At 39.4% G+C, this 27,736-nt stretch overlaps 1 protein-coding gene across 1 annotated transcript; it reads left to right on the top strand.

The window, feature by feature from the left end:
* Positions 1–26,399, top strand: LOC135475783 (chordin-like). The gene is made up of 23 exons (XM_064755723.1): positions 1–112; positions 2,792–2,892; positions 7,058–7,190; positions 12,284–12,382; positions 13,071–13,188; positions 13,418–13,511; positions 14,101–14,242; positions 15,296–15,424; positions 15,742–15,821; positions 16,131–16,269; positions 16,829–16,935; positions 17,848–17,982; positions 18,852–19,008; positions 19,395–19,639; positions 19,862–19,975; positions 20,910–21,095; positions 21,818–21,911; positions 22,935–23,077; positions 23,609–23,714; positions 24,141–24,221; positions 24,884–24,981; positions 25,366–25,459; positions 26,314–26,399. The coding sequence occupies exons 1-23, from the start codon at positions 1–3 to the stop codon at positions 26,397–26,399; spliced, it is 2,793 nt and encodes a 930-aa protein (XP_064611793.1).
* Positions 26,400–27,736: the final 1,337 nt, after the last annotated feature.

Raw genomic sequence — 27,736 nt, 5'->3', positions numbered from 1 at the left:
ATGAACCCTGGCATTTGGCTAGTGTTAGGTCTCCTTAATATACTGTCCAAGGGTCTGGCTCGTATGCCCCTCAAAGCGGACTGGGACAGAGGGTTGAAGAAAACCACCCCAGGTAATGCGATTAATTTTCTATCCTATCATAATTTTTTTTATAAAATATCAGCGACCCGTTACTTACTGCCGTTACATGATATACAGCAAAATTGTTAAAATGTTACATGTATGCATAGAGCACTACATAGGTGTAAAACTGAGTGCTATGTATGTCATACTCGTACAAATTATGAACTTGCACATTTAAAAGTGCTAGTCGCACTGATATTCTGTGCCTTAGCTTATCACCGATAATACATAAACGGGACAAAGACTGTAATGAAAGAGCCCAATGCCCTCGTTAAAAAGCTAAGCACAAATTATGATATTGTGTTTACTTTAGCTGTACGGCTTGTGTTCCGGCCAGTCGGTGTGTAAAGCTAAGAATTTAAACTATGCCCGTGAGCAGACCGCTAAAACACACACTAACACCTCTCCCATATTCATTTTATCGTATTCCCCACCTTTGGCGAGCCGGGTCGTGAGGTTAATTTGGGTTTGTTTACCGAATTAAACCACGAGCCCGAGGTGTACAATCTTGGCTTCTGAACCAATGAGAAATATTTAGAAAAACACGAATTGCACGTGAAAACTTGCAGTAACCGGGGGAGTGTGCAGGTGGAGATCACCGGGCTTGTGTTCAGGGGGGAGAAACCCTGGGCTTCCCTCATCTAGCTGTCCGCTGCGTGTTTTATAATGTTACAAACTATTTATATTGGACACCTTTGTCTGCTTTCCTTACTGGGGACCGAATGAGGCAAGGTGTTGAAAGGCGATCTAATTAAAGCTGTAAGCAATCTTGTCTGAATGTGTTAGATCTGAAGCAAAGGCGCCTAGAAGGTGTAAACTGTTAGTCTACCGACACTATCATCGTTTCCTGACTAATTTGATTACGTCATCTTCTTTCAATATTCGAGCCAACTGCCAGGGTTTATAAACCTGTAAACTAGGCGAATTTTTAACACACGTGCTAGCTCAATTCGAGCAAAAGTTTAAAATTTGTATCTGGTCATTTTAAATTATTAGCTTTATTTCCTTTACATGATCACATTTTAATTGGTTTTTCAAAGGTGTATAGGTCATAAGTTTGTTCATCGTGCTCCAAAATTAAGTTACCCCAATCACCTATATAATTTACTCCTGTGGACTAACAGATACTAAAAAAGCCCCCACCAAATTAAGAACACTCTAAAAGGGTGAAAAAATATAATGATTGTTGTAGGGCGATTTAATCAATGACACTGCTACTTTTGAAGATATCACTTTTTTGCAAAGCTTTTTTCCGATCAAATTTAGGAGATAATTGGAAGCGGACTAATCTAATGAAAGGCGAGCGTGTGTGATTCGGTCGATTTAATAGGGCTATGGCTCCTTATAGTGGAGCTATTTAACCTTCTACCGTGTTCTTTTGGCTTTCCTCGCTAAAGACCTGTAGCTCAGGGTAAACGCTCGTATAAATTATGACAGTCAGATGCCCCGCCGAATTCGCCCCCCGGCAGGTGCTTGTAGTCACGTGGTATACGCTCTCTACCAGGGCACATTCTTGACGCACGTGTTTTTCAGAGATAGTCAAGGTATTTACTGGCCATGAAAAAACATATTGCTAACTAGGCTCACACAGGAATATTTGTGTATACGTAATGTAGCTGTCAATTCATGTGGGGTTTTACAGTTGCTAAACGATCCCTAGTGAATGAACCGTTATATGAAGACGTATAGTATTATGATGGCGTCTGATATCTTTACACCGTACATGCCTCTAAGAACAAGAAAGTAATTATAACTCACGATAAAAGCCTGCGTTGTGGGGCGAGAAAGACATAAAGACGTGTGTCTGGCAATAAAGTCTGAATGAAAATCCCCAGAAAACTTCTATCCTTTTTACATCGTGAAGGGTAAAGAATCCATAAAACTTTTCGGGCATGCTTCAGACCGATGTTTCACATTTTACGAAAAGCAGAGTACATGAGGCGGAAAATTAACTGATCTGAAGCAAAGCCCAAAGACTCGTCCATGTTCTCATTTAGGTCCACCTGCTTTCCGCATTATCAGAGAATTGTTAATGGAGATATGTTGATAAACGTTGCGACAAGCATGTCCGTTCATGAAACATAGTCATTAGTTATCATATACAAATTTGTGACTTCTTACCGGTTTGTATTTATCTTCACTATATATTTTATGATATTCGGAAATGACGTTATCAGCTTAACGTCACCAGTTATTTCTACAACTACATATATCTCCATTTACGTAAGCACAGCGGGCTACTTAATTTCTGGAGTGACCTCTGGGGCATAAGGAAACCGTACTTTAAAAATCTCCTCATATCCTTTTTTCATGTAACATAAACTTATTTGTTTATTTGATTGGTGTTTTACGCCTTACTCAAGTATTTCACTTATTAACAAAGAATTACACAGATCAATTATAAATATGTGTTTAAGTAACACTACTTTGCATGATAGGCTTAAATATGAAAAGTATAGACCGTGTCACAGCCGAAAACGGTTATTCAAAAAACAGTTGCATCTATCGAAAGTAGTTCCATGAAACAGAAATCAGTTGCATGGTTCGGAAACTATTCTGAAGAAATCTACCAATTCAACAGCTTCCGAAACGTTTATAATTAAAAGTGTTAAACCATCTTTATTAAGAAAATGCATATCCTTATCAGGCTTGTGTTGTTTGTTTCCAGGTTGTAAGTTAGGGGGGAAGTTTTATGAGCTGGAGGAGAAATGGAGTCCAGAACTGGAGCCGGTGGGGGTAATGTTCTGTGTCAAGTGTCAGTGTTTGCCGGTGAGTATGTTAAAAAAAAAAACTGGGTGGACAGAATCAATTGTAGGAACCTTGTCCTCTTTCCACTTAGCAAATAGTGGAGAATACGTTTGTAATTCAACAAGGACTGCGCAATTATTTATTTATTTTTATTTACTTATTGATTTAAGTCGTTCCTCATATGGTAATTACCGAGAACACTTAATGACTGGTGTGAAGAAAGTGTTCAAAGTATTGAAATCTCCTGGAATATGACAATGTTTTGAATAGTTTTTAATGCTTCGTTATGTCAACCGTTCTACATGCAGCTATTCACTTCTTTCGATTAAATCGCTGCATAAACATTTCTTTATCCATTTAAGGAAAATAAAAACTATTTAAACGACGATAGAGATTACTTTGGTTAGGCCCGTGACTGAATGATCAATGTTTGGATTTTACTGATTAGATTCTACAAAAGCCTAAAGCAACAAAAGATTGGGTAAAAATTTTCAATGGCGTCACTTTGTGCTTGCATTATTCAGAAAGGGTTTAATATTATCTTAGTGATAATGTAACAATGCTTTTTAAAGTGTTTCACGGAGGCCAAATAAAGATCCCTGGGTCTTAATTATTCCTTTGATAGCTTTCTCCGTGGGCAGGTTTTGCAAAGACGTTATCTGATCTGCTGTCAGGTTGGCATTTTATCTAGCTCTATCTTTGTTTTATTTACAATTCCGATTGCGAGTCGTTGGCTACAAGTCCATCCCAAATACTCTAGAAGTAAAATAAAACTGCTGCTTATACCCGAGGGAAACAATGGCTGGATCAGCTTAAAAAGTCGGCTCACTTATGATTTCACCTCACGGAAGGTATTGGACTGACTTGAGTTTACCTGCCTGGTACAATTAGGAAGGAGACAGTTTGTACCCGCGCGCGTGTCGGTGGCTAATGAGTATCTAAGATAAGATGTAGGTGTGCATGGGATACAGGCAATCTATGAGATCGGGTTCAGTCCGACGCCGCCCTCTGTACCGGTTTAAGTTTTGACGTTACCCGGGTCTGGTTAACCACAGAGTCCGAGGCTCTGCCAAGCGCCGATGGTAACAGATTGCATTAGCTTATAGGCTACTACGATCCCATTTCACGGACCAGCATGATAAGGCCTAAAGTTTCTAGGTAGTAATAGATTCTAAATCTCCCTAACTCCTACTCAAGCCCCAGAAGAATGACCCAGGAATGTTTGATTCTCACGAAAACTGTCTGAGCGTGCTATTGCCACCTTCTCGTATTTTATCGCTCTTCCGAGAACTGGTCGTAGGCCGCCATGAGCTCACTGATGGTGTAATTCACGAGGCGTATACACACCGCGAACACGGGCGCCGCCAAGTACAAGATCATAATTGTCTACTACAGAAACGGTTTCAAATAAATTATGAAATAAAATTTAATCTCAAATTATGTAACACTACATGTATAAAATATGCACAAACAATTGGGCCTACAATAACCATAACCGATAATCTGAAATACAAGAACCAGTTTCATAAACCATTCACAAACATGCCGGTTTAACTGTTACTTCAATTATTGTCAGTCATTCGCCCACCAATGTTATATATTTGTGTAAAGCTTGTAATACCAGACAAAGTAGTTCGAATATTGCATATAAGATATCGGACATTGATTTATAAAGGTAAACTAATATATCAAATACAGAATTATAATTGATAGGCCGCAGAAAAGAATAACTTAATCGACTAATTTGTATGGTAAGCCGTGAACAAATTAATTATTTAATGGAAGTGAAAGTTAGGTATTTTTTAATGATATAGATCCTCAGCTCCAGCAGCATCTCATACAGACATTTGGGACGCATAGGGAGGCATGAGCAGTATACTTATTGTGCTTGTGGCCATAAAAACAAAAAGCTTGATAGTATCTCCCATGCAACTAAAGCTTTTGACTTCCTTCTTTCTGGCTGGGGCAATATATTTCATGATATCTTGTGGACGGACCGACGATCGCCTTTCATTCCATGCATTGCAGAAACCACCAAAAAACGATGTTCTTAGATGTGGACAAGGTACTTTACCGATAATGACTTAAAATTTCTCTGAATTAGGTTTTCACTAGAAAAGTCTCGTGTAGTTCGATGAATTCCACTTCTTGGAAACGAAGATGAAATTGACATAAGTGCGAAATGAGAGGCGGTTTGTTCATTTGTTTCCAACTTCACTTGCTTATGCGAAATAAGGGAGCGGGGGCGGGAGTACGTTCCACACTTGTCTTCGTGCACTAAATTGGGAAAAGCGACTCTCTCTCCCACAAACTCGTGACTTGCTAGGGTGACTAGGTAGGCGGCCCACGGCATGAAACTTGACGGAACTGGCATCTGTTCTCCTTCACGTCCGCACGATGAGCTAACGTTTCATTTTGCTATCTATGTGATTCCTATGTCCGTGGATCATTTCATTTATGAATAAGATATGCTTGTTTATATATCTTCTGAACAACAATTACAGATAATAGGCAATTTGTCAACATCATAACGACATAAGGGAATACATTTCTCTTCGCATGCCAACTATAATCGGCCTACATATAATATTGCCATATAAAATGTCAGTTGGAAATCAATTTTCTTTCCGTACACGCAAAACATGGACAGTGCTTCACTTGAATAACCTCACGCTACCTTAATGTAATCTTTGTTTGTCTTTTTTTGTGGGCATGCGTCTGTTTTGTAAGTTGATCGCATATATTCACCCAATAAGTTTGTTTGACTCTTGACAACTTGTTGACAAGTTTCTTGTAGTTCGCCATATTCTGATGTCTTGAAACTCTCATGTACCGATTTCCAGCCATGCCAGGTCTCAACGTCCAATTCATACTCGATCATACTATAACACCTTTACACGGACACATCCACCACAAAGCTCACTTTAACTTAAGCATGGACCGGGTTAACTGACCTTAATTGCTCCATATTCCTTGAAAGTTTTTGATATACAATCAAGTCTCGGCTAATACCGCAATTTTTCTACATGCACTTGAGAACCCTGTATTCTCACCTTTTATTGTGCATGTCTTCTTTTCTTGCGCATGTGTTCTTTTGTTAACCTCGCACAAAACGGGCATCTTCTCGCCTACTCGAAAGAATTACATAATAGTTTACACACAAATCATGCACCTGTTGTAAGCATTTTGTCTTGGAATTCTAGAAACACTCAACTCCAACGCAATTTCCCCGTGCTGGCTAAAGAAAACGGCAATTGTCATTGTTGCTAGGGGCTCTTAATTAGGCACTGTTGATCATGTAATGAACAGCACCTGTTATTATAGCCAGGCAATACGTTGCCGTTTACGTAATACGTGCACTTTATACTTACACAATTAAGAAGAAAAGTAAGCCTCTTGTGTGCCAAAGTTCAGAAACCGCTATAGCCTAGGATTTTCGTAAACAAGGCTTCGTGACCATATAGCTCTTGTATTGCAATAGGCCCGAGAAAATGTAAACAAGGCGTTAAAAGCTCTCAAAACTGTTGATTCACACATGAAAGAGTTCTGAAACGAAAGCAACAAATGTTAATGAACAGTGTACATCAATGACAAAATACACAAGCCAACATAGAGTCATGGCAAATAATTGCATGTTGATATATACTTCAGTGTGCACGCGGAAGATAGGTGTGTAATTAAGGTTGGTGAAAACAACCAAAAGGTTGAGACAATCGCAGTACATTTTGGTGGCCATTTTGAACATTCACGATACAATTCATGGAAATTTGCCACATGAACAATTAACAAAATCGATCTTGTGTGATATGTACCATAGGTTGTTCGCTTTGTCTTGTTTTTTTATTTGAAGTGAAGGTATGTGGAAGTATAAATCAAACCAAGGGGTCGTGCGTGGGAAGATCTGTCAGCAACCTACGAATGGCCGTGGGTTCCCTCCGGGCTCTGTCCGTTTTCCTACCATCATATTGATGTCCGCTGCCGTATAAGTGAAATATTCTTGAATACGGCGTAAAACATCAATCAAATAAATAAATAAACAAACCAAAAGATATAGTTTTCGTCATAGGTACTATGTCCCCTCTGTTTATTGTGTACTCAAATATCTCTTTACACTGCCTATGTGTACATTTATTTTTTATTTTGTGAACATGCCGCGTAGTACACATTACGTGTATTTCCCTTGTAGGTTATCAAGAAGGGTGTTTTAAGTCAGCACGGTAAAGTGGAGTGTCGTAACATCAAGAACCAGTGTCCAGAGCCAAAGTGCGACGATCCGGAAATCCGCCCGGGCATGTGCTGCAAGAGCTGTCCCGGAGATGGTCAGTATATTTACATATTGGTTTATGCTTATAGATGTCTCAATTGTTGATGCAAAAATCCGATATATGTTGATATAGTCCCCTATATTTTCTGAAAAACCATGTTATGGAACAAAAATGGTACTTGCTGTTGCCTTGCTTGGCGCTCCGCACTGAGAGGTTAGAGCAAAGAAACAGGACTGGTTGGCCCGGTGTAAGTATAATGTGACTGTGTGGGATGCCATGTCTGGTGTCTTCGGGATGATACTTCAGTGGCTGCAGCACTTTAGCGGCATGGACTCGTCCTGCCAAAAGAAGAGACAAGATATGCATCCACACCTAGTGACTCGTCGTCGTTATATGACTAAGTTTGACGTAAAGTTCCAAGCACACATGCACATCGAATCTTTCACTTTACACTGATTCAGCGATATCATGATAAAAAGAATATTGTGATTTGTGCTTTGAATGGCATATTAAATGGTTTCCCTAAAAAGTCAAAGGCCTCCCAAATCCGCGTAATAATATTCTGTTGGTTATCTTGTCACAACTAGCAGTACAATATTGTTGGAAGTTTGTGACTTTGCTTTATTACCTAAAACCCAGAATATAAATTCAATTTTAGTCTAAGAAATCTGCGTCGTAATATCATTTCCTGAATAGGCATGCCCACCCGGTTTATGTGATATATAGGCGGTCCTCGGTCAGAATAAACTATATGCTCCAGAGTAGCACGAACCAGGGTGATCTATTGCATTGCAATGTTTGTGAAAAAACATTTTTCTAAGTGATAATTCTTGTCGATACAGAAACCACAACAATTCGAAAATTTGTCCGAATTAATTACCGCAAGCACTCTTTCCGCTCGCCGTGTTTATTAAGGTATCTTTCACCTATAGAAAACGAGCGAGTCGTAAATTGACACAAATGCGTGAAAGGCTCCAGGAACGGAGCAATGCCAGGCCAGTTGAGCGATTAACCTTATTCAAAGGACTGAATTTTACGCTAAATTGAATAGTTTGAAAGGAGTCTTTAGAAGGGTCCACGGGAGAATAGAGCCACTGCTGAGCAGGCCGTTAGATATCTTGCAATGTAAAGATATTGTCGTCCCAGGAGTCGTACAGAAGAAATCGAGAGTGGTTGTACGGCTGGAAATAAGGAATGTCTTTGTGTACTATTGTGATGGTTAGCCTAGTTCCCCCGATGCGTCGCAACATGTAACTATGGTACCCCATTATGGCCATGTGATTTGTCTTGTTGCAAACAATGCATGTCGAGTTGCTACAAAACTTTATTCTCATCTTGAAAATTATAAAGGACGAATTTTGAAATATACACGTTGAAAAAGTTGTTTTGTTCCGTTTTTGGTCTTAAAAACATTCAGGCTATAAAATTAAATGTATGAGAAGAAAAGGTAGAAAATATACACGTTGTCGATTGACTATTTTCATCTGGTTTTGTCTTGGCCTATTGGAATACGTGATTCAAATGAAGAAATTGTGGCCACTAGGGCCTTCCACAGACAGCGCACTATTTTGTAGCAGCGCCGTGTTGAGTCGACAGCCTGTGGCTCGAGAAATGCTCTGGGTCTGGGTCGGGCACGTGGTTCGTGTGAAAAGTAAGCAACAAAGCCTATTAGCCGTATCAAATACAGCGACTATTGTCCCCAGGGAATGCAGAGCTGGTTTCCTGACCACAGAAATAGCTGTGGGGTTGAGTGCGGGCAGGAGGGGTCGGGGTGTCAGGGAATCAGGGAGATTAACGCTCTGCCACACACCTTGTAACTGTCAGTAAGCCTTTTCACGAGAAAGATGCATATATAAATTGGCCAACCATTCGGGAGTTTGTGACATGGTATGGTGAATTGGGCAATATATGAGATATGGAGTTAGTGTTATGTACACGTGTTAACCGCAGCGCAGCTGTTTCTCACTGAAGGAAACGTAACATCACAGCCGCCGACACCAACGTTTTCACTGCACCGTATGGCGAACTGACGCTTATTGCGTGTTAGGGAAATATCCCCTTACTACAGACTTTGTTTTGAAAATCATTTGTATATATACCTGTAAGATAGTTTTCGTAGCTCATATTATTGCCTTTCAGTCAATATCAGATTCGACCATACCTGTATTATTTATAGTGTTAACATGATTTTAAAGTTTAAAAATGATATGCGACCCGCTTTATAAAATTTAGGAGCTTTATTACTCTACAATAATAGTAAAATTCATTTGGGCCAAAACCTCGGATATAGTCTCTTCAGCCAGAACATACTTCTGGCGTCGCCTTCTCACTTTAGTGTCGACTGACCCAGTGCCACTTGTTCTTGTAAGTTCTATCAAAAGCATTTATAATATTTTGGTAAATTATGACATCAGAAATACCCCGGCACAAGAAGTTAAAACCCTTCTCATTATATGGATCATTCCTGCTTTCTTCAAACGACACATGCGGCACCCCAGAGACAGGCATTCCACTTTTTGTTAATAACACATGATTCTTCAGCCTTACACCTGAAGGTTACACATGCACAGTTCGAGCAGTTGAGTCGAAGATTTTCCTCCGAACTGAAGAATGAAGGAGCACTAATAGGATAATACTGCCACACAGACATTTTAGGTTCTTGATGCACTATAAATTTCTGCTCTGCAATTTTGCACATATTTAAAATATATCAGAATTTTGTCTGTTTTGGATGTAACTGGAAACTTTTTGCCTAATGTTACTACCCACCTTTCTGGAGGTTATCAGGGTGACAAATACTAAGACTTCACTTGCAGCAACCACAGTTCAACAACAAGAACAACAACAAAAAATGGTCATGCTCAGTTTTTGTTATGTTGTAAAGGAAAGTGCGAGTTGGTGGTATGGAAATATATATTTTTGAGGTTGAGACTGACAAACTTACTACATAAATAGCAAGGAAAATCAATGCGCTCGTGTTAGCTGTGTGAACATAAATTAAACAGCCAATGATTTAATAAGGTGAACGTAGTGTTGATTTCAGACACATGTTTAACCTATATATAGACCGACCCTACCCTTCTCTGTTCACGGTTTACTTATAGGGGTAAACAAAGTAACCTATAGTTCGAACTACTTGACGGCCGCGTTGCATGCCCTTTAACACCTTGCTGTCGATCAGGCGTAGTCTAAAGACGTACTTGGTTGCCCGGAAGCTGGGGCAAGGTGCAGAAGGATTTATGTGAGAGCAGATTGGGTTCGGCGTTTAATCGCTCTCCCACGTGCTTATGAGCTTCTCAGCTTCTCAGTGTCGGCAAAGTTCGGGAACCATCCGAATCGCTTCATCGCCTGACTTGCAACCACGCCTTTTATCCCAGCTCAAGCTATTTATTTGTTTAATTTCAATTTTCTTTTGCCCTATGCCACTGGTTTTTGTTTACTCCCCATTTAAACTTATTTTTCTTGTTGCCCACGAAGAATCGACTTAAGAGATCTTACAAGAGAAACCAAATTAACCAAGGTGATGCTTGTGTACATTCATTTTACGGCGTATTTGTTGCCATTGGACTCGATATTGTGCTTGATAATACCATAACACTTTTTTAGTAAGAGGCAGTGGCTTTTGTTTTTATGAGCATGTCCTCTGAGAAATGTATTCCGCGCACGTATAATGATAAATACCGGAAATTTTGTAACAGTTTCGGTTAATGGGCCTGTGCGCATGATTAACCTGTAAAACAACTTAATAATGTTAGGTATAAAGTAACCGGAAACAAACGTTTGTTTTGTTGCCCTTACCAGAACACCTGCAGCTCCGTAAAGTGAGAAATCAATCCATGTAATCTGTATTCTTTTACGTAGATATAATATAACTGTGTACCTATGACAGAGCCATTACGCCCTAATATTTCTTATATCCAACCCCATGATTTTGTGTTAACTTATTTATATTATCCCTAAACTTAAATGCAATTTTGTTATGAACACCTAAGACAAATATTAGCATTAAAATAAGAAAGGTAAGTTACTATTTTTAAAAGTTCTTTTGACGTTAAGACCAAGACCTTTTGACGTAAACCGGGGCATTGACAACAATTAATGTGTTTTATTATGTCAATGAGGCCCCTCTGTAGCCAGGTGGTTAGCATTCTAGAGCAGCAAACTACCCAAAACCTCTCAACAATGCCACCGCTGTGTGTAAGGACAGCTCATGCTAGATTCCTATCTAGTCGTACGCGGGAAGGTCTGCCAGCAACATGTGTGGGCGTATGTTTCCCCTGGTCTCTGTCAGTAATTCTCCCACCAAAATGCTATAAGTAAAATATTATTGAGTGAGTAGTATTCAGTCCATGCTCTTTATCCAATAGGCCAAATCTAGCTTACACTCTTCCCCAAGCCTAAGTAAACAAACGTTGACATACTCTGCCTAATTTGAAGTACATTTACATAAATGTAAGGTCCACCATCTTGAGTGTTGTCAAATATTTCAGTTTTAAAATGTTCAGACCTCTATTATATGAAACCCTAATGGCGGAAACAAATGACGTGTTCCGTTTACATGTTGAACCTGTTGATTCGATTTGATCTATTTTTCTTTTCTGTTCTGAATCGCATATTTTTATTGGAGACATACATGCACTGTTTATACAAATATACTTCTTTTATACTTACATGTACTTTATGCTTTTCAATTCGCCTGTTTTCTTCCTCTTATTTATGTTCTATTGCAAGAATCTCTGGTATATTTTCATTGATACTATGTGTTTGTTTTTCGTGGGCCCTTTTATATCGCACATATTTAAGATATATACAGTAAAAAAATGAATCTGTTTTAACAGGAAGCCTGTCAGAGTGATGCTAAAATGTATTCTGTTATTGCAGCAGATTATTCTGCTAAAATAACACAGGTTCCATTAATTCAACGTAAAGGTTCTGTTAGACTAAATGGATATTATGTTGAATATAACAGTACTATGTTATAACAAAATATATTCTAGTATCACTCAGACTACAGAAGTTCTGTTATAAGTAACAGATTAATTTTTTGAGTGTTAGTGTATTTGACTCTCCATTGATGTGTTCTACCAGTAACACCTGATTCTGAACGGAATCGTGGAAATACGCTTCAATCTTTCTTCTCTACACAGGGGCAGATTTTGAAGATGTGTTTAAGGGGACGAAGCTCTCCCCCCTGGATAAGGATGCTACGGTCCAAGGGGATGTGAGAGGGAGGGCTCGATTCTCAGGTAAATCTGGCAACTCTTTCTACACTGATCCTCATTTCTTCGCAAGGAATGCTTACATTTTCCCAAAGAATTCTAATACAGTTAAAAAAAATGGCTATACGGGAGATTTTGGGCAAAAATCCATATTCACTAACCAGTAACCTAAATTCTGTATTCACCAGGAATAGCTCAAATTATGTGTTACTAAATATCACACGTGCACCTGTACTATTTATAGTGTTAAAATGATTCTAAAGTTTTAAAACGTTATTTGACGCGTTTTATACGCTTTAAGAGCTTTTACTAATTTTGAACGGCAACACGAGGCTGATATTTTGCTAAATGTAATGTTTTGGGCAATTTTGAAATAATAGCAGAAATTTGATTGGATTTGCGCTTTTGTTCTTTCATGAAAGAAACATTATGACTTTTCAGTATTTGTCGCAAGATTGACTGCTGAAATATTTCCTAACACGATAAATTTTTGAATTAATTTGATTTCTTCTGTTTTCGGCGTTGTATGACCGCATCATTTCCAAGCATTTATATGCGTTCCGTATATGTCAAGCAAAATTTGTAATCGTTTGTTTCCGTTCAGTTTTGTTAACTTATACCTAGTTAAGACTATATAAGACAATCATATAGGCTAGTCATCCTTCGTTCAAACTTTTTCTGGAATGCTGCCATAAATTTGTTTGTTTATATTTAGAATTTAAGGCTTTGTTAGTGGGTAAGCATGTCCGATCTGGAGTTTCCACAAGAGGCGTGGCTTGGGGTAGATTCTTTGTGGAGAAAAACACCCTGAGGTTTTCCATATCGTACAGCAGGTGAGAATTTTACATGTAACCTTTTTAAGAATCCCAGGAAAATAAAATCTTTCCCTTCTGAACTCAAAACGTCTGCGCTGAATGCGACGTGTGTAACCAATTCATGATGTAAATCAAATCTTACTTATCCACAGCATGTAAGAAATCTAAAAGAGGCAGGTTTGTGATATATGACAAATATGACTGAAATGTATTTATTCAACCTCATGGTGACATGTATTACTTTCAGGATGCGGCAGTTAAGATATATTCGCTTCGTTGAACGAGATGGCACTGTTTTACACGAACAGAAAATTCATCCCAGGGCGGACGATAAACATATGGTAAGATTTTCATGTCACTTATGCATAAAACATCTTAGCCATCACATTGTACGTCTTCGTTCGGTGACGAACATTTATTTATCTATTTATTTACTTATATGATTGGTGTTTTGCGCCACATCTAAGAATATTTCACTTGTACGACAGCGGCCAGCATGATGGTAGGAGGAAACCAGGAAGGGACGAACAATGATAGAATATCTCAAGCAATGGCTGACACATTGTCGCTATATAGTAGTGACTTTAGTGTAACATTTCAGTGATACCGCACTGAACATTTTCTTTAACTGGTGTCTGGCTTTGATAAAGAGAAGTATACATATCAGCGAAATTATTACGAGAATAAAATTTAGCCCCAAACAAAAAATGGGTCAGATCATCAAGATGTTAACTCTCACAACTAGTCAGTGCTGTGAATGACCTCACCACTGAGATGGTCCCCGTCTTATCCATGTTAATTTGCACAAGACTGTTTATTTAGGAACAATTAAATCAGACATTTTGGCTTTAATTGCAGGTAAAGTAGGCGCTATTTCATTGTTGAAAACGGCAATAAAAATTTTAATTTGGTTTAATGGATGGTTTTCAGGTATGCGGAGTTTGGCCCAAGCTGGCGTCAATATATAAAGATTTCCTGAGTCGGGGCTATATTTCTGTCGTCTTGACGACAGCACATCGTCAGAAAGGCGAGGTGGCTGGGTGGATTCTGCCGGAGGAATCTGAGACTGATGGTATGTATAGAAAGATGGTTGGGGAGTTAACTAGGGTTAGCCAGTTAACTACCTCAGGCGTCCGCAAATCGGCCTCTCAACCCGATCTTGTCGCCTTCGCTCTGACCGTCTGTGGAATCATATCCATGCTAATTCGGCGGATTTGCAGGTGTCAAGTGAGCATTGTGCAGCAATTACTACTGGTCTGGTGGCAAAAATTCCGTAGCCGCCTCTTGCGGATCCGAGTATCAAAACGAAGACGTATTTGTTAGCGACGTTACTCACATGAGGTTCGGGCTACATTGCCAACATTCCTTTGAGACTCTAGGCGAACCAAGTCAATGGGCGGCGTGATGGCTGAAAGCGGCTTAAGTCGATCTCGTGACAAAACGGTGGTTCACGCAAGCACTCGCTACTTCTGTCACGACAAAGGCAAGAACAACAAGACGAGAACTAAGGATTGCCCGACAGAACTTCTGGAAAATCCCAGTCGGTTGTAGAGCGTTAGCACCCAGGGCGAAACGACTTGGTTTGAAAAAGGGACTGTTTGTTGCTAGTTGGTACATTTTATAAATAGCTACCAGCCAAACCACCCACGCAGACAAGTGCTTTCTGATGAAATAGTTTATTCTTGTATCGACAAGCCACTGGATTTACTGATCACTGTACCAAAGTACACTTAGCTGATTGATTTAATAGGATGCATAGCTGTAGAGATCACACTTTTAGGTGGAATTAAGTCAGTTTTCACGACATTACATGCTCTGGACGATTAACATAAGCTCTTATGACTTCCATAGACTTCCTGGAGAAAACGCTTGAAAATGAAATACAGGAAGTATATTTGTCGACTGAAAAACGGTCCAAACTCGAAACATTCTGAGACTGTATAATTCTCAAGTCTAGGGTTATAGGAAATAGGGAAATAGGGCCAATAGGGATGCTACCATTATCATTGATTACCAATATGCATGTGGTACCTCGTAAATGTAAGTGTATTCCAGGATTTTTAATCTGTTGTTCAAAGAATTATAATTAATAAAAAATATATATATATTCTTTATGTTCTGACAGAGACATTCATCACTTTGCTAAACCCGTCCAAGAAGAGTGGTGCTGGTGCCGCCATGCTGCTGACCTACCACCACAAGCAAAAACGAGTCCACTACCGGGTCTACATTGAAGGGCTTCTACCCGAAAATGGTAGTTTATTGTATATAGCTAAATTAAAGCTACTTCAAGCACAGCATGATTCTGAACAATTTCATCAAAAGAAACTTCGTGGGCTAGCGTAGATACTGGATATATCTCTAAACGGTACTCATGCTTTGAATCTTCAAAAATAAAGGACGGTACCGAAATCCTACCTGAAAATAGATATATGATGTATATAGCATGGCAATGTTGTATTAGGGTGCATTTATGCCTTTTTAGAGGTAGTATTCGTCAATGTTTGAAAGTCAGTTTTGAAAATAATCCCATTTGATTTGTTTCTCCTATGTATTTTTTTTTGTAAATAGATTATGCGCGTCAGGTGTTACTTTCTATAAATAAAGGGCGGCATGTCCTGGAGCGAACGCCGCGGGCTGTGACGCCAGAGGTAATTATATACTTATATGTGTTTATATGTTCAATAGTTCGAAAACTGATTCCATCTTACTAAAATCAGAGGTTTGTTTCACTTCTACAGAAAGTTAGTTACATGAACGTATCAGTCATGTAAGGCGAAATCACTCTTTAGAGCGAGATTTGCAGGTTATCGTTACATACGCGTGAACACGAGTCTATCATTTTGAATTGAATTCACGTTGAGAAGAGGAATTTCACATTACACGAACTATATCCCGTTACATGTAAATGCTGATGTTATTGTTGGGTTATTACAACACAGGAATTTCATCGGTTTCAGGGCGTGGTCGATGGTGTGTGGGAGAAAATCACCAGAGGTGAAGCGAAGAAGTTAGCCCGGGGAAAACTAACAGTGCGAGTGATCAGCGAAGCTGGGGATGTTCTCAAAGGATCTGTCATGCCAAGACAGTCGTGTTCAAGTAATATATAATACTCAACTGATTTCATTTGTTAGGAAGTATCCTAATTTTCTTGTAATTACTTCTTATAATAGGCTTGTCTGAAATTCAGGGCGCAGGTTTCCTCGCTGCCACAATTAGGCCCTTGATCAATGAGGTCTCATGTTCGAATCCTGCTCCCGCCCCTCTAATAACCGAAAACGCATCCCAAACTTTGGTTACTTTTGATCTGGCAGGTTCTTTGTGTAATGAATTCCCAGTTGTTCCCAATCATATCTAGTCGTGTAAAGGGTCGAGGAAGTACAAGTATTCAAGCTGAAATTTGTTGGACTATAACTTACCCAGAATTACCCAGAAACAAAATATTGACCTCGTAACATAAAGAACAATTTTAATGTGATTTGAAATTTTGACTTAAATCTACGATCGCTTTATGATTTTGGGACCAGGTCCCTAATTGGTTGACAGTGCTCCCAACTGTCGGGTAGAACAGGCCGGAAATGCCTTGGGCTTAAGTGAAGAGCGTGTGTCTGAAGATCCATTTGGTGTACGTTCCTAAGTGTTACACTGTTGTTTGCAGCTTACCAGGCGACGCTCTCCGGGAGCCTTTCTCTGGAATCCGCCAGCACGAGTGGTGCAGGAGCAGCTGTCTTCTCTCTTCTAGAGAATGGAAGAATAGGTTACAAGGTAGGAGAATTGATTTATTTATTTATTTGATTGGTGTTTTGCGCCGTACTCAAGAACATTTCACTTATACGACGGCGACAAACTTTATGGCGAAGGAAACTGGACAAAGCCCATGACCACCTGCAGGTTGCTGAGAGACCTTTCCACGTAAGGGTACGATAATTAGCATTTAGCCAAAGTCAGAAAGGTGAAAGATGTTTTTCCCTTGGTTTGCATATTACATCATCTGGGTAGCTGGGGTATTGAGAATCACACTACTAATCCGCTTCTACAACAAGTGCCACGTTCTACCTGTCAGTTTTCTGGAATTTACTACGCATGGAAATAATACTGCTGAATTTGACATATGGTTAAAGGGTCAAATAGTTTTTTTTCTGCTTTAGACTTTTGATGTTATGGAGATTGCTACTTAAATGCGAGTGACGATTAGAAAGACGGCAACATCGCACATGTATACAAATGTGTATATACTTTCATAACTGTTAATCTTTAATAGAAATTCTGTTGTCTAAGTGATGATAGAATGTATTCTGTTATAACAGCATCTTTCTTTGTTAAATATATTTATTTATTTGATTAGTGTTTTACGCCGAATTCAAGAACGTTTCACCAAGGCCCATAAGATTGCAGCACGCGTTATAATATAAGGAAACCGAATAGAGCCCGGGGGAAACCTACGACCATCCGCAAGTTGCTGCAGGCCTTTTCACATTCGATTTCCAGACATAACAGACATATTCTGTTCATTCATAAATATAGTAATTGGCCAACAGGATATTTTGATGAATGTGACCCAGTAATGTTTTTTTTCGTGACCATTTTTTTTATATCGCGTCATACACAACTTTAATTGTTTCTCATTGTTTTCACATTCGAAAGATCAGCACAATATCGCTTCGGTCATCCTTTCAGATTCGTCTAGTGGGATTGTCCAGTAAGGTGACAAAGGTGCGGTTAGAAGGTGCTCCCAACAGGAAGAATAAACGGCGGAAGCTGGCTGATTTGACGTCCAACTTTGTCCAGGATGAAAGTGGTTTCAGTGGTTGGGTAAGCAGTGGTTCGACGTAGTAGCTGTAGTCCATTGATTTCAAACGTTGTCCACATGCCGTAAAAGTCTACTAACTAAAAGCAACTAAGTACAAAAAATATACAAGTTATGTACTACAGTCACGTATTAATTGTAGCAAGTTTTCAGAGGAACACTAATGTGTACCCACCTTGCATACATCATCGCTATGTTCCTATACACTTTCAGTGTGTACCAAATTGTGTACCTTTTGATACACATCTTGTTTACATAGCAAACACATGTGTACAAAACGGTACACCTTTTATTTTGGAGAGTATTGTTCAGTTATTGTCAGTTTTGCAGAAATTTGATTTATTTATTCGATTGATGTTAAAAGTCGTAGTCAAGAATTTTTCAGTGTTAAAATATGACGGAGGTTTATGGGCGGAATAATCTGGAATAAAACTGACTTTCGCTAGTTAGCTGATTAAACCTCATGACTGAGTCGCGGACAAAGCAGCAAGAGCGGAAAAGATTGATCCATGTCATATAATTTTGAAACCTTGGAATGTGTTTTCCCATTGAGACAGTAATATAAGAGCCAAGCAGAAATTCAGGCTTACTTCGAAGATTTAGGGAATGTACTATAATAAAAAACCCCTCAGAGAAGCAACGACATTGTGATGGCTGGCAATCGGTCACACGTAACCGGTGAAATACAGCCTCCTGTCAGGTGGCAAATTACACTGTGGTTTAAGCGGAATTAGGTAATAAATGTAGTGATGTCAATTTATTAGATGTCAGTGGGCTAGAAATAATAACGTATTAGCTGAAAAACTTGTCTGTTATGATTTCATTTATACTGACCAGGTGTAATATTTAATGTATATTAAAACGTTTGTTACAGGTGAATGGAACGTACAAGAAACCAAAGGCTTTGGATACTTATATGTTGTTAAACGAGTTTGCCTATATCAATGTAGCCACGGAAACGCACAAGATCAGTGAAATCCGAGGCCATGTGACTGAACTTGGTTACCGGGAACACACAAAACATCCCGGAGGTCAGTTGTGAATATTTATTTTATTTATTAAATATCAATGAATATTTACTAAATGAATATGGTTTATTTAATCTTGCTCCTGGGTTATTACAAAGATTTATAGGCATTTCATCGGTAGGGTTGATGTGGGAAACAAAACGATGCCCAGAAAGACAGTTAATGTTCTTGATTTGAGATAAACGTAGACTTTTCTCCAACTGTTATTTTTTAAATATATTTTACACTTTAGTGCTAATTGTTCTTTTGTTTCAATTTGAAAATCGTTTCACTCATAATTTCTTTAACGGACAACTCCAAATTCAAAGAGACGATACTGAACGAAACTTTTTGAATATTCCGTTACGACTTTGACATCCTTTCATGCCTCTTTTTATGTGTCTTGTTAGATTTCCCCATTGTCTTGGCACCCAGAAGCGTTCAACCGTCTATGACGTCAGGAACGGCGGGAAATGCGTGGTTTGGTTTTGACAGTAACTGTGTTCTGCACTACGAGATAGTGCTAGAGGGTATAACGATTGGAAAAGGCAGTACAGTGGCTGCTCAACTCAGCGTTCCGCCGCTAGGGGGAGAAATTCCTGTGCTCTCTAACAGACACAGCGTGAAGACTTTTGGTGGTTTCAGTGGAAACAAGGTGAGGAATTACGGCAGAAATCTTGACAAAAAATATGCTTTCTTTATAAAAGCATCGGTTCCTGCACTCCCATTTCATGTGAACATTATAATGGCATCAGTTTGACATACACATTGACGATATACTAGACAAGAAATAATGTAAAATATAAATTGCCAAAACGTTGCATTATATATTGAGCAAAATTGGTATTACTGTTGATCGTTTCGTCGCTGTTTGCAGGCCGTTGGTGTGGTTCGAAAGATTTCTGAGGATTTATACAAGAATCTAGACGATGGTAAAGCTGTTTTACAGGTAGCTTCCATGAGCACACCCTTGGGAGAACTAAGAGGAAATGTAAGTAGTAGAGCCGGTGTCTAAAAATAAATAAAAGACAAAACGGGATGCTGTGCTTGGTACATTGAGATTTGGATGGGCTTGTTTCTCCAGCTTAAGGGGTACCTTAAAAGTGGAGGAAGCCATGGCTATCAGAATGGCTCATGATAAACAAATATGTACGCGAACAGTCCATGGTATCTTAAAGCATAACACCATGCTGTTGGATACGTCTTCAAAATACTAATACGTGCAAGGCCACTTGTTATCTGGAGTTGTCGAGTTGCCAAGTGCCTATATATTCCATCCCAAATATACAAATTGTACCGTGCTCTTTCCTGTCTTGTCTTTCAAAGTTAAGAGGTTAAATATCCTGCTGTACCAATGACGAACCTGTGATAGAGAAATGTGTTTACTCCGCATAACTTATTTTTACATTGCATCCATAGCTTTTTTGACAGTTGTTATGCTCTGAAAGATTCGCTATGACAAATCGTTAGTCTACTTTTTCTCACATACATGGTTTAAAATCCGCTCTCCACGCACTTCACATAATGTGGTAGGCCTTCTGTTTAGCCGAAGCCCTCACTAATGCTTCTTCTTCTCCAGTCGCACCTGGGGAAGGTTGCTAGCAAACTGCCTCTAAGCCATGGTCGTGATTCTTAGTTTCCTCATACCACACTGCTGAGTGAAATTATTATATAAGTGAAATATTCTTGAGTGAATTAATGAATAAATAAAATGAATAAAATTATATGAATGTAAACGAAATGGTCATGGGTTCCCAAGGGTAATGCTCGGTTTCCTTTCACCATAATTCTGGCCACCGTCTTATAAGTGAAACATTCTTGTGCACGGCGTAAAACACCGAGCAAATAAATAAATAAATATCTGACGCCAATTTTTTCACTGCAAGCTAACACCATGTCTAATCTCTTTTCTGTCCGTTCACCAGGTCACCGTGAGGAACAAGTGCTGGCGGTTGTTTGGTGACCACGACAGTAACATGGTGGTCGACGAACAAGGCAATCGTCTGGAAGAAGTGGTCAGTTATTCCTGCGAGTATGAGGGTCAGTTTTACGATGACGGGTCCAGTTGGGTCCCCGATGTGGATTCCGTGTGTAACACGTGTAGTTGTAAGGTACGTCCTACCACTAAAACAACGCACAGACCTTTGTAAAGGAAGAAGTTTAAAAACAACCCACAGTGCTTTATAAAGGGGAAGTTTTAATGCTGCATCAGTGTAAAATCAAGCATATGCCTGGTACTCAGGGATGGTGTCATTTGTGTTGACTACAGATGTCGTTAGCAGTAATTTTCGTGGCATTAATTACCATAGGAACACCACTGGGATGTAATTTGACTAAAAGTCTTTATACCACATAAACAATTAATTACCATTTGTGATATCTGTCGTCTAGTAACATTTAGTCTCAATTGATCAACCCCGGCTTCCTTGGTCTTGTGGTTAGCGTGCTAGCGTAGCGTAATGACCCAGGAGCCTCTGACCAATGCGGTCACTGTGAGTCCAGCTCGTAAGTAGGTGAGGTTTTCCAGTAACCTGCGTATGGTCGTGGGTTTAACTTGGCCTCTATGGTTTCCTCCCACCATAATGCTTGCCACCGTCGTATAAGCGAAATGTTCTTGAGTACGGCGTAAAACTCCAGTCAGCTAAAAAAATTGGATCTGACCAAAAAATGACTTCCTCACAGTAGCTGGGTGCAATAATTGCGAAATATTTATATGATGAATTGTTAATTGTATGCAATAGAAATCATGTAATAGTTATTCTTCGGTAAATATAACAGTATTTAAATTGTGCATGTCGTAAATTTCTTCCCTGTACCTTCGTCCAACCGTCAGCGGGGAAAGGTGAAATGTCACAAAGAGGTATGTCCTGTCCTGAGCTGTGCTAACCCCGTCCACGTGCCCGGCCAGTGCTGTGCCTCCTGCCCAGGTATGTTTTAAAATTATCTATGGCCCCGTTCCCACCGAAGTGATTTTTTTTCTTATTTGCTCGTTTTGTGGATGTTTCCCCCCTTGTGTTTGTCTGTACGTTTCATGCTTTACTGTTACCGATAGCTAACGTCTTATACATCTAAACGAAAGTCATTTGACCATAGAATATGATGTTTAAGGGTTTTCACATCCGTGGCCTAGCTGTTAGCGTGGTACTGCAGCACAATGACACCTACCTATACGATTGATGTCTCTCTCCAGTCATAAACTGGAAGGCCTATCGGCAACATGCGGAAGATCGAGGGTTTCCCCCGAGCCCTGCCAGGTTTCCTTCCACCATAATGATGGCCGCCGTCGCTAAAGTGAAACAGACCAATCAAATGAAGCCAATCCACCAAAAAAAGCCCCATGGTCACATTGCAACCAGGTTTTCATTTTCCATTTTTGAACATGGTTCATTGCAAACGAAACCTATACATGGTATGACAGAATAGAAGTATGACCTAAATATATACCGTTGCGTACAATAATCACGTACATAATCAACACATCATATACATGTAAATGCAGTGAGCTACATTCCCCCCCCCCCCCCCCCCCAACGGGGTGGTTGATACCAAAGACTTTACAAATTACAAAAAGCATGTTATGGAACAAAAATGGTACTTACTGCTGCCTCGCTTGGCGCTCAGCACTAGGAGGTTAGAGCAAGGAAACTGCACGGGGTGGCCCGGTGTCAGTATAATGTGACTGTGTGTGGTGTTACGTCTGGTGTCTTCGGCATGATACCTCAGTGATTGCAGCACTTAGTCATAACAGCCAGGGCCTCTTTGGGAATCGGTTCTGGACTGAAAGAGTTGCCCGAGTTAAATACTTTGACTTTGAATTGGTAACATGGAGTCGCCCTGTCACAAGGCAGAGTGTATGTACACACAGCCAATGACCCCTCGTGGTCATATGACTGAAAACACGTATACATACATACATTTACCCCCATTTCCCTCTTCTCTCTCTCCCTCAGCGCTGGACACGGACTCCCCTACGATTTCCAAGGAAGATTCGTGTTATTTTAGTGGTGATAAAAGATGGCATCCGATCGGAACTTCCTGGCACCCGTATATTCCCCCCTTTGGTTACGTTACATGTGCTGTCTGTAATTGTGTTGTAAGTATTATATATTTATTATGTTATTATATTTCTTGAAACAGTTTTTGTGATAAAATCTAAAACTTTAATCTTTTAACACAGAACGAAATATTTGAAGCTTGATGCTCACTTGAAATTGTAATTCCACAACACAGAATCGGCGGTTAAATACAATTTTAGCACTTTGATGGATTTATTTAAGAGTTAAATTTGTATTTCACTTTTAGTCCTAATTAGTATTGTGAAATGGACGCATATGGTGTGTGGTTAAACATTAAGTAGGTACTAAGGTCTAATCCAATAAATTCTTTTCACAGTTCATTGAGGGGCTCCCCCCCGCCACCATGATGAAGGGGCATAACTCTTGTAAAATGTTATTACAAGCAGGCATTGGGACACTTTGATATTTTTGGTGACTTCGTGGCGCAAAGGTTTTATCAAAACTGAAATTTTGAAGGATATTAGAGAGAGAGGAAATAGCATATGTGTGCCATTTCCTAGAATGAAATATTTTTACAATAATTTGTAATCTTGTGTGATATCTTTCAGCCTGGTGGGGAAGTTAGTTGCTCGAAAATTACCTGTCCGAAATTGGATTGTCCGGATGCTGTTGCTGTAAGGAAAAATGAAATGGATTGCTGCAAAGTTTGTCCAAGTGAGTACAACATGGACTTAACTTCCAGTCAATGATACCTTGTTTACAGCAGATCAAGAATTTTAACATTTCATGTAGCCTATTTGATCATGTCAGCTGCACCTTACGTGGGAAGGTCTTCCAGCAACCTACGGGTGGTAGTGGGTTTCCCTTGGGCTGTACCCGGTTTCCTCCCAACATAATAGTGGCCGCCGTTGTATAAGTGAAATATTCTTGAGTACGGCGTAAAACAATCAAATAAAAAAAACATAAATGCCAGCTGCAAATCTGGCTGTAGATGTTGCTTACTTAGTAAATCTGCTCTTACTTAGTAAATCTACTCTTTAATCTAATTTTTAATTATTTTAAGACTATACACAGTAAACGCTTTGGATCCTTAATTGTAATCAAAACAGGATAACTTATTCGCTGTTTAATGTTCCCCAGCGTATGATCAAGAAAAGCAATCTAAGTTTCCGACTGTTGATGTCCAGTCCATTCAAGGGGACAGATCCACTGATGCAGGAGGTAAGTTACAGTAAGGCAATTGTTTTTTTTGGCCCGCCAAAGACTGTTCTGGTTCATGCTGGACGGTGCATAGCACTGCTTTATCAAAACATATTAGAGGTGTGCAAAGTACCAGGCATTGAAGTCTTGGCCTACCCTTTAATACACGAATAACTATCCACAATTGCCTTTGCGCCCAGAAGAAAGACAAAAACTACAGAAATAGAAAATGCACCTCGAAAACTTTGCTGGAGGGTTCTTATTTTAATACGACTTCTTTGGACATTTAACTTTAACATACTTATGTATTGAATGGCTGTGCCTCATGTTACTTAGCTGTCGTAAGTAGCCTTTCAGGAGTTATTACATGTCAATTTAACACAATTGTCAAAACGATAAAAAAGAAATGAACATAGAATTGGAAACTGTCACATTATGCGATTGCCTAGGTTTCAAGCCAATTTAGCAGTGTATTTCTTTCAAGGAAGAAACGCTTGCCTTGAAATTGTTTGTGTTTTTCCCGTTGGATCCATTTGCTGAACGGTACACTAGGTGTCAGTGCAAAACAAACGCCAGAAAATTGGAAAAGCCGTTGTCTTACCACTTTCTTGCTTTCATGCTTTCCAGCTACATTCTTTGCCCAGAGATCTGAACTTTCTAACGCATTTGTCATTGTGTTTCAGCGTGTATGTTTGCTGGGAAAAAACACGATAGTGGATCGAGTTGGCATCCATACGTGTCTCACTTTGGTGCTATGAAGTGTATTACGTGTAAATGCAACGTAAGTCGAAAATTCTGCGAAACTTGCCAAATTCAACACAAAAAATTTAGCACACGACATAATTTTTGGAAAGCAATTTATGTAAGAGGAAAGAAAACGATACAAATGAGTTTTGTTTAAAGCGCTAATATAAAGAAACCAAGATTAAGATTTTAACTTATTAACAAAGTGTCTTGTCTTTGTATGTTCTGTCATGCTTCTCGTTTTAATTGTAATATGTGTCGGTGGGTTTCTCCCGGGCTCTGCCCGGTTTCCTGCCAGGTTTTCTGCCACCTTAATACTGACCGCCGTCATTTATGTGAAATATTCTTGAGTACGGCGTGAAAAACCAATCAAACAATTCATATTCCGGGACTACAGTGTGTTTTTTAAACTCCTTTTTAGGAAGGCAAAACGAAGTGTAAACGGCAGAAGTGTCCGAGGTTGAAGTGTTTAAAAAAGGAACAGGTTCCAGGGGAATGCTGTCCAAAATGTTCACGTGAGTACACTTCTGTATTAGATAATCTCGTACACTTCTGTACTGGATAACCTCGTACAGAATTCTACCATAATCACGACCAAGACGTCAAAACACTGTAATCCTATTAGAATATAGCCACAATGATAATCTGTTAATAAGGGAATTATCCTGGATTTTGGATAAAGGCTGTTTCATTGCGCATGTCCGAAATAATATTTGATACCTACCTCATCCATTATATAGCTAAAGTCAAGATATAGTGTCTATCTTGTTTTGACACGCACAAAAGTGATGGCTGTTTAAAACATATGGCCAAGTTGAAGTTCATATCTTGATACTACTGGATATTAAAAAGTATAAATTTAATTGTTATTAACAATGAAGTGTCTTACCATCGTATGTCCTGTGTCTCGTTTTAATTGCTATACGTGTCGGTGGGTTCTCCACGGCTCTGCCCGGTTTCCTCCCACCATAGTGCTGGCCGCTGTCGCGTATATGTGAAACATTCTTGAGTACAGCGTAAAAACCATCTTGCTACTCCGCTCTGGATGCATTTAATATCTTAATCCTTTTCAGCCGGTTTCATTCACGAATATTCATATTCAATTTCAGCACTTTTTATGAACATTAATGTCTCGAGTCAAATATCAAACTGTCATTTCTGTGGATTTCTTTGCATTTGTTGTTATCTAGACCTACATGATTAAAGTTGCCACAAATTCCAATTCACACAATCATCTGGACATACAATCAAACATAACTCGAATTATGGCCGAAAAAGTAATAATCAGAAGTTTCATTTTGCATGAGAGACGTCTATGCAAAATCTTATTAGCGTTTCACATCCTCATCTTGGACATCTTTTGTTTCAGTTGGAGGAAAGCACACGAAACGTCACGATGGTCAAGGGAAAAGCATTGAGGGGATTTCAAATTTGAAGACGCCTTCATCAACGTAGTAGTTTCCTGTGATTTCTGCATACTTTGGTCCGGTGTCAAGCCGTTCTGGCCTGATGCAAAACTGGTTAAGGGCCGGATCGCTGAGCACAAGTGGAGACTACATTAATGGGATAGCGTCATGCTACAGCCTATTCTCGCATCCTGTTCTTTAATCTTGGTGTGTCTTGGATCGTTTGGGAGCCCCAACATGCTTTTAAGCTAACCTTTCTCAAGTAGACTATGCTTCTACGTTTCCTCAGACGTGAGCCAAAACATCCCAGTGTAACGTGTGTCGTAGAAACCTTGGATGGAAGGAGTAAACGTCCTGTGAACACGTAAATATGCGAACAACATGGGTGAGTTGTTCACATGTGGAATTGATGACACGTCAGTCAATCAATATACAGTGAGGATGTGCTCGTGTGTTCAATGAGGATATGTCTGGCTCATTTGCTCTTGTTGGAGGTGATTTCGCCTTATTCGCTCAGTCTTAAAGGCATGTGTAAACTTTCATTTAATATATAGTTATAAAGTGAACTGATGGCCAAATCAAATGCATAGTGGCTCAGCGGGACAGTGGTTCACGGGAGAGAAGTGGAAATGCACTTTGTAGAATTGGTTTTTCGCTGGAATATTTTTGTTGTTTCCGAATTAGTGTCAAAGTAGCTGTTGAAGGGTCTCTAGATGATGTCTCCTGGATGTTTCAGCGGATAATGTTGTACAGGTTGTCTCACAGGTTCGTGTGAACAACGGTGTCATGGAAGCATCTGTAAACAATGTTATGTGAATAATACGTCGTCGAGTGCCTTAAATGGCAGAACAATTGTCCATGTGGAAACTATGGTGTAATTTCATGTAAAAAGCGGACCAAGGATGCTCTGCCGTTCATCGGACGAACAGTGTAGGCCTACTTAATATTTATGAATGATTGCTCGTATGATATGCGTGGTGGTATATATGCGATATATATATATGGTATACATACTGGATATACATGTATATTATTGTGTAGAACAGGAGTTACCTGCTCAGTGTTGCATGGACTTCCCTGTCTGTATTGAAGGTGAATTTGTCATAAATTACGCGGTGTTTTAGCGCGTGCCACTGCTTAGGCTAAGCGTAGTTTTTCAGATAATTGGACTTGCCAAATATTTCTAGGAGTATGTTATATGCTACCTGGAGAGTCTCATATTTTTAGCTTATTCTATTTCAGTGGGACTTTCTTAGAGTGAAGTTGTTCACATCTGGTGTAGATGTATCCAAGTTTAAACTTCAATCAGCCTTGATCAAGCGCCGTAATTATTTCCTTGCTTGACACATTTTAGGCTGGGTAAGGTTTAGTGATTCGTTAGACGAT

This window comes from Liolophura sinensis, chromosome 9 (assembly GCF_032854445.1).
Source record: "Liolophura sinensis isolate JHLJ2023 chromosome 9, CUHK_Ljap_v2, whole genome shotgun sequence".
Classification (NCBI taxonomy): domain Eukaryota; kingdom Metazoa; phylum Mollusca; class Polyplacophora; order Chitonida; family Chitonidae; genus Liolophura; species Liolophura sinensis.
This window is presented reverse-complemented; position numbering and strand designations above follow the sequence as displayed.

Excerpts from the sequence above, each read along its gene's own strand:
- LOC135475783 (XM_064755723.1), top strand. The coding sequence starts at position 1 with ATGAACCCTGGCATTTGGCTAGTGTTAGGTCTCCTTAATATACTGTCC. Across the intron at positions 19,976-20,909 it reads TGGGAGAACTAAGAGGAAAT|GTCACCGTGAGGAACAAGTG; the intron begins GTAAGTAGTAGA and ends TCCGTTCACCAG. Across the intron at positions 24,982-25,365 it reads GTATTACGTGTAAATGCAAC|GAAGGCAAAACGAAGTGTAA; the intron begins GTAAGTCGAAAA and ends ACTCCTTTTTAG.